At 38.3% G+C, this 10592-nt stretch overlaps 1 protein-coding gene across 12 annotated transcripts in view; it reads right to left on the bottom strand.

Annotated features, from left to right (window-relative positions):
* Positions 1-1265: 1265 nt before the first annotated feature.
* The window catches only part of LOC103181557 (ectonucleoside triphosphate diphosphohydrolase 3), a 29141-nt gene continuing 19814 nt past the window's right edge, over positions 1266-10592 (bottom strand). For 9 of the 12 annotated variants that reach the window (XM_007898142.2, XM_007898136.2, XM_007898140.2 and 6 more), the window contains 6 exons: positions 8900-9059; positions 7036-7263; positions 6159-6431; positions 5945-6055; positions 3082-3219; positions 1266-2637 (listed from right to left, as the gene is read on the bottom strand). In XM_007898142.2, the coding sequence (XP_007896333.1) occupies positions 2452-2637; positions 3082-3219; positions 5945-6055; positions 6159-6431; positions 7036-7263; positions 8900-9059 (1096 nt within the window). In that variant the 3' untranslated portion in view covers positions 1266-2451. The remainder of the gene's footprint in view (positions 2638-3081; positions 3220-5944; positions 6056-6158; positions 6432-7035; positions 7264-8899; positions 9060-10592) is intronic. The other 3 variants (XM_007898145.2, XM_007898144.2, XM_042331681.1) reach the window with 3 other exon arrangements.

Below are 10592 nucleotides of genomic sequence, written 5' to 3'. Positions count from 1 at the left end.
CATGGATTGGATGCAGCTACCATATCCCGAAAAAAACTGCTAAACCTCCCCACAATTTTTTGTGTAATATTATGTACTTTTGTTATTCCCCAAATTGCAGTAGCCATCTTATTTTACAATTTTTAACTGTACTAATTTCTCCCTCCAAAGATTTTATATTTATTCAATTCCTTTTGAAATGTTTCTAATGTTCTCATCGTCAATCAAGACAATGGTATGATGAGCAGAGAGATGATTTTTTTATGTTTCTGGAGTAATACTAATAACAATAATAATCCTTGCATTTTGATACAGTGCTATATCATATCATTGGGACGTCTCAAAGTGCTTCACAGAATATATCGTAAAATGAACTGACTGTATATTTTGTGGATCAAGCACAGATTTAAAAATGTTTTTGCTTTAAACTTAATAATAATCCTTGCATTTGCTATAGGATTTTATCATGTTGGTGAAATGTCTCAATCCATTTAAAGATAGCCTAAAATCGACAGCACACAAGGCAATTAAGCCCATCATACTTTCTGAAAGATCTAACTGTTCAGTACACTTTTCTGCCCTTTCCAATACTCCTTAACATTTCTTTTTTCAATATTTGTTTAATTCCCTTTTGAAATCTATTATAATTCTGCTTCAACGATGTATTTTGACAGGGAAATCGATTGTCCTTTCTATGCTTCATGTAATTCAATTAACCTCATTTAGTTTATTAAATAATCCTAAATTCATGCCGTCTAATTACCGATACACTAACCGATTGGGGGGGAAAAAAATCTCATACCTAGAATTATCCTATAATGTTTTTGAGTGATCCAGGACAAAGCTGCTTCTTTCTTCGTTCGCAAAATAAAACCATAAAGTTGCAATTTAAAAACAAAATCCAACTCCAGCTTCCTAATGGGCTGAAAACACCCCCAGTTAAAACCTCTGCTATAGATGGCTTTCATCTGCGATAATTAAAAACTTTCACAATGGTCAAATCAATTCAGGCACAGGAGCAAGTTTGTAGCAGACTACTACTGCAGTATTAGTAAAACTATTTTATACTGTAATGGCAAATGCAAACCTACCAGACCTGTACCAGAGTTTACTGTAAAATACTTTCCTGTATTTTGGAAAATCTTATTAGTTTCATTCTATATTCCCCAGTATGTGCAAAAGTGAAACATATGGAAACAGTGGAACTTAGATATTTTGATCTAGAGTTAAAATACATGAAATGTATTAAACATAGGATTTACCAGTAATAACCGCATAGTCTCTGAAGTTAACTTTAATCATGTATTAAAATATTGACATTTAACAGAAACATGAAACAAGCAGCTTTTGGCAATAACGATACTGAATGATATATAACAATTATAATATGTAAAACTAACAGGTCTCCTGGAGTGATTTCTGAATTGTTTGAGAGAGTTCAGATGATAATTACAAATCAATCACCCAAAATAGTGTACTGCTTAAAACAAAGATTCCAAATGCATTCTAGAAAGACAAGGAATCCAACAAACACTGAAAATATGGGACATTCATTCAGAACTGTCTCTACAAAATTACAGTCATAATTAACATCGTTACTCTATGGTATATATTGTGAGACAAAGTAATTCCATTTTTATTTCTATTTAATGTTTGGTTCTGAGTTATTCAAGTTCTTCCCATGTTCTCTTTGGACCTATTACAGGGCCAATGATAGTCAGGTGATCTGCTCTCAACTCTACTGTGACCAGTGACCCACAAGTTTATGTGAGTGATTAGTGGAAGGTTTCCTTCTAGTGTCCCTTTACTCAGTGCTTCAAAGCAAAAAGCATACATGAAATCAGCAATTTTACATATAATTTAGCAAACTATAGACCTGGAAATCCATCAATTCTTAGTCTGTCAAACCATTTTTAAAAAATTATTTAACAGGGAAGTTAAAATTCTAAAACAAAGTCTCAATTTGGAAGCTGAATCTTTTTTAAGAACTGCGGAAACCCGGCTTTCAAATTAAGATTAAATTAAAAAATGTTCCCCAACCTCCCACCTTGAACCGATCTGTTCTGTCATAAGGAGAAATTCTGAGTACAGTATTTGTTGTGTCTAAGTCATTTAAAATCCGACATCATAACCCTACATAAGTCATGTATGATACGATTTATGTATGTTTTACATTTAACTCATACTTTTCATAAGTCGTATTGAATGCATGGTCCTAACTGATATGACTTGTGAGGTTTACTGTACCATTGTGTATCCTAAATTGTTTAGATGCTAGTGAAAGAGAAACTTACTAATGAGAATATTGAGGCATTGCCTGCTCATGTACAAAATGCTAGATTAGAAACCTAGTACTCAAAATTTCTCTTCAAATTAAATTAACATGCTTCAGATCAAATGACAAGTCAAACAGATGGCTTAAAACGAGGATCAGCTACAGGTTTTTCATCAGTGTTGTTGTAGATGAAAAAATCATGGATGTTTTATCATCTGGTAAATGATAAATATACTGAACATTAATAATGAAGAAAACACAATGAGAACTTTTGATAATATAGCTAGCTTAATCATATTTTCTTTCCCTTTAATTTCTCGTGGGATTTGATTGGTGACATTTAGCATGTAACCAAGTGACCAGTTTACTTCATTGCCGTCCACCTACAACAAAGAGAATATTATATTGCAGTGTGCATTTATAACAAAGAGATACAAACAAAGAGATAGGTCATATAATCATAGAATTATACAGCACAGAAGGAGGCCATTCGGCCCATGTGTCTGTGTGGGTCTTTGAAAAGAGCTATCCAAATCAATCCCATTCCCCCACTCTCTCCTTTTTAAGATTGTACCATCAGCTTATATTGCCTCTACTCATTCTTCCTCCCAAAATGCATAATTTCACATTTCTCCATACTAAACTTCATCTGCCACATGTCTGCCCATTGTCCTATTGCAGTCTGCTACTATCCTCCTCACCGTTTACTACTTTTCCTAGGTTAGTATCATCCGCAAATTTGGAAATTGTACTCCCGATACCCAAATCCAGGTCATTTATATAGTTCAAAAAGAGCAGCTTTAAAATATTTTTTTAAATAAACTTACTTTTTTATTAAAACTTATGCGTTTCCAGGATGCTGGTTTAAACTTGTACCCGGATATTAGCAGTGTGCGCATGTAGTTACCACTGAAACAGTATCCTTTGCGGTAACGATCTTTATCTTTTGGCAACATCACTTTCAGCTATAATACAGGTAATAACTCATTAGTTTGTCTCATTTAGCAATGCTACTGTAAATCATTTTTAGATGTTTCTTTTGTGTTAAAGATGTTATATAATAATAATCCTTGCATTTGAAAAAGAGTCTCATCATGCAGTTGAGATGTCTCAAAGCGCTTCAATGATATACTGTAAAGTGTAATGACTGTGTGTTTTGTGGGCAAGCCTAATGCACATAACGACATCCCACAGTCATATAAATGTAAGTTGTATATATGCTGATAGCCATCTTTATTGATATTGCATTCATTATTTATTGTCACGGTGGTAATAGGCACATAGCTGAGCATTCCCAGGTCAGATTAATAACAATGCTAAAGAATACCCTCACATATGTAGAGTCCAGTAGTTTAGTGATTAGAGCACTCGCCTCGCAAGCGAGAAGACCTGGGTTCGATTCCTGGGCAAGGCAGAACGTTGGGAAAGTTTCCTTACTCCACATGCCTGTTTACCTAGCACTAAGTAGGAACCCGGTTGTTAGTCGATTGTAAGATTGCTTTCCCGTGGGTAATAATTCTTTCTAAATAAATAACAATAATAATAATAATAATCCTTGCATTTGATATAGCGCTTTTCACATCGGGAGGACGTCCCAAAGCGCTTCACAGAACACACTGTAAAGTGAATTGACTGTATATTTGTGGGTGAACGCGGCAGCCAATTGCACACAGCAATGTCCCACAAACAGTCGTAGATTGAAAATGACCAATTTATTATTGTTTTTGGTTTTCGAGGGATTATTATTAGGCGTGTGGAGTAAGGAAACTTGCCCAAGGTTTCGCCCTCTGCCTGGAATTGAACTCAGGTCTCTCACTTGCAAAGCGAGTGCTCTAACCACTGAGCTACACGACTCCACGAGTTCTAATAATCCTAATAATCCTTGCATTTGATATAGCGCTTTTCACGTTTTCTCGACGCCTCAAAGCGCTTCACAGAATAGACTGTAAAGTGAATTGACCATAAATTTGTGGGCGAATAAATAAATAAGAAGAATTTGGTCAATCAATCCTCGACTATTTTGTGGGACACTGGTATGCAATTCGCTGCTGCGTTTCGCCCACAAAATATCCAGTCAATCTCAGTGTATGCTGTAGAGCACTTTGAGTTGTCTCGAAGACGTAAATCGCTATACCAAATGCAAGGATTATTATTATTATTTTTTGTACAGTGGAGTAAGTGACCAATTTTGTTTGGGAGATTATTGACTAGGACAATGGGAGAAACTCCCTTCTTTGTTTGAATATGGAGTAAGTGACCAATTTTGTTTGGGAGATTATTGACTAGGACAATGGGAGAAACTCCCTTCTTTGTTTGAATAGTGCCATAGGATCTTTAATGTCTACCTGAACAGGCAGACAAGCCTTGGTTTAAAGTCTCATCCAAAGGCACCTTCAAAAATGTAATGCTTCCCCTGCACTGCATTGGAATGTTATCTTAGACTATTCGAGTTTCAAGTCCCGACATGGGGTTCAAGCCCATAACCTCTGACTCAGAGGTGAGAGGGCCACCAACTGAACCAGCCTGACACACAATTTTACCTAGTCTTAGTCTGCAAGACCATTTTGTCTTAATATTTAGGATGATGCAAAAAATTAAAAAAGTTTGATATCCAATCTTAATTTAGCAACTGGTTCATTTTAACTACTGCAGAAAACTGCCTTCCAATTTAAGAATGAATTGAATAATTTCCCCCAATTTTGTGCAAACTTAAATGTTAAGACAAAATGGTCTCACGATCTCACATTAGGTAGAATGTCAAGCCTTTCAGCAGAGACCTGAAAGTAGGAAGAGAGGGGGCGAGGTGAAGGGAGTGAGGAAGGGAGTTCCAGAGCCTTGGGGCATAATGGCATAATGAAAGGAGGAGGCCAGACTCGGAGGAACAAAGGCAACAGGCACTGTTTTGTGGAGAGAGGAGGTCAGAGAGATTGGGGGTTGCAGAGGAGTGGAGGGATTTGAAGACAAGGGTGAGGATCTTGAAGTCGATCCTCTCTGGGACAGGCAGCCAGTGCAGTCTGGCGAGGACTGGGGTAAACGGAGAGCGGAGTTTTGTGCGGGTGAGAATGTGGATGGCAGAGTTTTAAATAATCTGGATTTTATGGATGATAGTGAATGGGAGGCCGGCGAGGAGGGTGTTAGAATAGTCCAGCCAAGAGGTGACAAAGGCATGGACCAGGGTTTCAGCGGTTTTCGGAGAGAGGTATTGACGGAGACGGGCGATGCGTCGGAGGTGGAAGAAAGCAGTGCTAGTGAGGGACCGGATGTGGGGGAGGAAGGATAATTGGGGGTCGAACCTGACGCCTAGGTTGCATACGAGTTCGGAGAGTTTTAGCGGGAGGTCGGGTAGGTGGAGGAGGTGAGAACCGTGAGATTTTAGACGTTGAGAAGAGCCTAAGAGTATGGCTTCTGTCTTGCCAACGTTCAGCTGAAGGAAATTTGCGCTCATCCAGCTCCTGTGGTCTGACAGGCAGCTGACAGAACATCAGAGGACTTGGGGTCGCAAAGTGAGGTGGAAAAATAGAGTTGGGTGTCGTCCGCATACATGTGGAAGTGTACCCCATGTCTGCGGATGACATCCCCCAAGAGGGAGCGTATAGAATATTACTTCATTCATTTAATTTCAATATTGACTCATTGCATTCCACGTCCTAATACACACTTAGGAGTACAATTCCCAGTAATGCTGCTTACCTCAGCCCAGCTTTTGGTACAAAAAGACCAAAGTGTCTCAGTGAAGGTGGTCAATGTAAATGAAGTCGGCAACTTCAAAGCTCTTTTGGTGTAATAGAAAGCAGAAAAGGCCTGGATTGTTTGGATGAAAAAAACACAATAATTTGACAAAATAAATCTCATAATGCAACATGCAGATAGAGCAAATTCAGATTTTCAAACATATGCAATTTACCATAAATTTTCCACGGACTGTTGGTTGATAGATTCCACTGAATGAGCAATAGTGCTTACCAGCGCAGGCTTTAAAATCAAACAATAAATACACTAACTCCTGGCACTTAGCAGGATTTCCAGTTCCAGTGAATGTTATCTCATCATCAGGCTTGTAATTTGCTGGCTTTTTCGATGCAGTGCATAAACTTCCAAATAGATCTTTCATAGAAACTGTCTCATTGTACCCAGAGGGCCAACAAGGACTTTGATAAGGCCACTTGCTTTCTGAAGCCTTAGTTGAAAAAAACACAAGATTGGGTGAAAAAGAATATAAGGAATAAAAGTTATCGTCATTGGTGCAGAATTAGCAGATGTGAATAACAAGAACATATGAACCAAAATACAGTAATATAAAATATTCAAAATCCTACAATCAGAAAATGGATTGAATTTAGGTTTACTGTGCATTAGTTTAGTTGTTTAGAGGTTAGTTGTAGCCTGGCTAAAATTGGTCATGGATGTTTGTGAGCAATCACTGCACAAATTGACTTCCGTATTTGTGTTCAAATTACACAACCACTACAGTTTGCAAAAGAAAACTGGATGAAGTGCTTTGATATGTTTCGACATGATAGAGCCCATAATCAAATGCAAAAATATTATTAATTGTAGCACATAAATTCCAATGTAAGCCTCCAGCAAAAATGTCAGTACAGCCAGTGAACAGTGTATGGTAACCCTTTGTTATCTGCAAATATTGGGAAATAGTACCTTTCTCATTACGTGTATATCCATCCATATACATCAGGAAACTCCAGCCCAGAACCTATCAAGCTCAGTATAAATGACATTTACAAAACTGACAAGGACATTTCTGTTTCTCTGAAGATAAATACCTGATAAATATTCACCAGGTATCTCCTCTCAGCTTCATCCTTTCCATAACATTCAAAGCTTTGAGTGTAGATCACATATTTGTGCCCATACAACATAACTTTGGCTGGGGTAGCAAGTTTATTTAAAATCCTTCTGGGAGTAAAGGCTATTTGTGTAGAAGCTCCACCTAAGTCCAATGCACCCGAAGTTCTGACAATAAAAGGATGTCTATATTGCTTATTATTTCTCTGCCAAAGAAAATGGTGGGGAAAATAAAATTAACTTCCATCAGCACATGACATAAACATGAAAATATAAAAATATATTTTCTTGTTCACAATTAAAATTAAGACTTTTTATCTTATCTCTGGAGGTCTTTTGTCCTTGAAAGGGTTGATTGGCCTATTGGAGCTCAGCCCTTCAGGTAAAGAGTGGACCGTTTTATATTAATTCACCTCAAAAGCATGGCGGATACATCAGTCTTTATTTCCTCTGAGCCTCTAAAGACCATAATATGTTGTTACCTGTTTTTAGTATACTGATAATTAAATTTTATTAGATGATATTTTAACAAATAATATGTGGCTTTAGCTGCTGACTTTACAAATATTCTAGTTTCATAACTTAGCCTCCTCTCCCTGTTTGGGGCATTGTTTCTGATATTTGGAAAATTAAAAATAAAACAGTTAAAAAAAGTTCTGGTTTATTGGACAAATGGCCCAAGAGCTTCAAGGGACTGCGGGGGGGGGGGGGGGGGGCGTAAGCCAAATTATGCAATTTAGATCTAATGCATTGCAAAAATTAAATTTCAGGATAGACATCTTTACACAGAGCAAGATTGAGATGGGTTACGAGGAAGGGTGGTTAGGACCAGGATCATTTTAAGCATTGTGTGTGCCACAAACATGCAGTGGTGTGTAAATATTTCACAGTAGTACAGCTTTGATTTGTACGGAGTTAGTACTGGTCTTTGACTCAGTGGAGAACATCCACCCTGCATTGTCATCGTCAGTATGTAAGAACTCAAGGGACCTTGACCTTCCCTTGCTGTATTGTTGGACCACCATGATTAATTCTAAAATCTACAGTATGAATGCAGCATTCACATTGTTCTCAAATAGTTTACAATATGCGCATTCTCTTAAAACTTGCATACTATTAAAACATTGCAGGCAGCCGTTCTGGTGAAGAGCAGAGAGTGCTTTGGTGGATCAGTGGAGCAGCACTTACAACAACAATAAAATTATATTTGTATAGTGCCTTTCACGTCGGGAGGATGTCCCAAGGCCCTGGACAGTCAGTGCTTCGGACCTGAGCTGGGGGATCAGGAGGATGGAGGAAGGGGCGTGGGGGGAAAGGAGGGTGATCGAAGGCAAAGTTGAAGAGGAGGATCTTGAGATGGGTTTTGAAGGAGGCAAGGGAGGGTACAAAGTAAATGGACTGCAGTATGGAGATACAGAGAGTGGAGGCAGAGTGGCTGAAGGCTCGCCCGGCAATGGTGGGGCGGGCGAGGCGGGGACATGAAGCAGGCCAGAGCCCTCTGAGCAGAGTGAGTGAGCAGGTTGGTAGGGGGTTTGGAGATCACAGAGGTAGGGGGGAGCAAGGCCATGGAGGTCTTCGAAGGTGAGGACCATGATCTTGAACTGATCTGTGTGATGGGAAGCCAGTGGAGTCGGGCGAGGTTCGGGGTGATGGAGCCTGGTGCGGGAGAGGGTTAATATTAGGTACCTGGTACAAAGGTTAATACCAGAATATTTCTTACTGGTACTGATATTCTCAACTTTATTCTAAAATTAAAAGAATATACAGACTCCAGCAGAGAAAAAGTGGTAATGTAGTTCAGCTGAAATTTTTAATCTTCAGGAAATATAACTTTTGACTTACCTTTACTAAATTGCCCTTTAAATAGTTTGCTGAGATCCAAGCGTAAATTGCTTCTTCTCTCCCAGTAAGAATATGAACACGTCCAAAATTAAATGGTAACGTTTTGAATAAAGCTTCGATTTCTGAAAGTATTCTCTGTGCTGCGGGTTTATCCTGCAGTCTGACAATTCCAGGAAGAGATAAGACAACAACATCACGTCTTTAGCCTCGGTTTACATAAGAATTTGCTAGGCGAAAGAAGACCAAGGTCCATCTAGTTCATCTTTCTACCATCCTAGCAGTCGCTTGACATGTTGTGTCCCCAAACTACATACTGTATCTCGGATTCAGGGATTTTCTAAGGACACAATCAATTAATCAGACTTTTTTTTAAACTCTTCTCGGCTTGTGGGTAACACTGGCAAAGCCAACATTTATTGCCCAACCCTTGGTAAATAAATGAATATGTATAGACAGAGGCTACGATAAAGCCAGCTAGCTACACAGAGCAGTTTTAGACTGAAGCAGTCCTCTTGAACTCCAGCAAGTGCTTGAATATTCATGGGAGATGAGGAGTCCCATCTCAGCTCTCATTTGAGAAAACGCAATGCAATTTACACATAATATTATACAGCACCTTCCATGTCAGGAGGACATTTCAAAAGTAGATTTTTAAAGACAACGTAAAATTATTTACGATTTATTCTGTAATAATAAGTTTGTCCCCCAAATTCAAATTAATTAGCTATTCACCTCATTATTGTTTATTGTTCATTGGACATTGCTAGGTCATATTAACTGCCATATTTGCCTGTATAATATCCATTTCATTTCTATTCCATTTTAATTTATGTGAAAAGCACAATATAAATGCAAGTTCCTGCTTTGTGTTCAAGACCCAGTCAGGACTTAGAGCTCATAATGTCTCGACTGACATTCCAATGCAGTGCTGGGGTTGTGCTAAATTGTTGGAGGTGCCATCCTTTGGATTAAACCATGGCCTGTCTGCCTGTTCAGGAGAACTTTAAAGAACCCATGTCACTATTTGAAAAGAGAAAAAGAGTTTGGACAACAATCGCCCAAACAAAATTGGTCATGCACTCTATCACTGTTTGTGGTACATTACTGTGGGCACATTGGCTGCGCAGTTCATACACAAAACACAAAATCACACCACATTACAGTACTGTATTATCAGTACCTAGAGAGCATCAATTTAGGATAGTTAGAAAACAAGCAAATGGGAGAGATTAGGAGAATTGTTTTCATAGATAGATTAGTCAGGAATGGAATGACCTGTCAATGGTGGAGGTTGAGGCAGAATGCATATTGGCCTTCAAGAGGGAACTAGACAAATACACTAAAAAGAGTCAGCTACAGGATACGGGGAAAGGTCACACTGAAAAATAAGACTGAAAGGATTGCTTGAGGTTGGAAAGGCCTTCTTCTGTGCTGTAAATTTCTATGGTTCTACATCCTCTGAAGCGCTTTAAGAAGTCTCAGCAACATGATAAGGCGCTATATCAAATGCAAAGATTATTATATGCTGTACATTTTATTTTTAACTTTATTTTTAAATGTTAGTATGTTCAATTTTTTTTCTAATTTTTTTCTCATTACCATATCTAACTAAGTGATCATGGTTCATGCGTCAGCTTTGGTAGTGAATGTCGGCAGACTGTCAAGGGCATTGGAGCTAAGCCTGACTTCTCCT

This window comes from Callorhinchus milii, unplaced genomic scaffold (assembly GCF_018977255.1).
Source record: "Callorhinchus milii isolate IMCB2004 unplaced genomic scaffold, IMCB_Cmil_1.0 Scaffold2, whole genome shotgun sequence".
Lineage (NCBI taxonomy): Eukaryota > Metazoa > Chordata > Chondrichthyes > Chimaeriformes > Callorhinchidae > Callorhinchus > Callorhinchus milii.
Note: the sequence above shows the minus strand (reverse complement) of the source record. Positions and strands in the feature narration are given on the sequence as shown.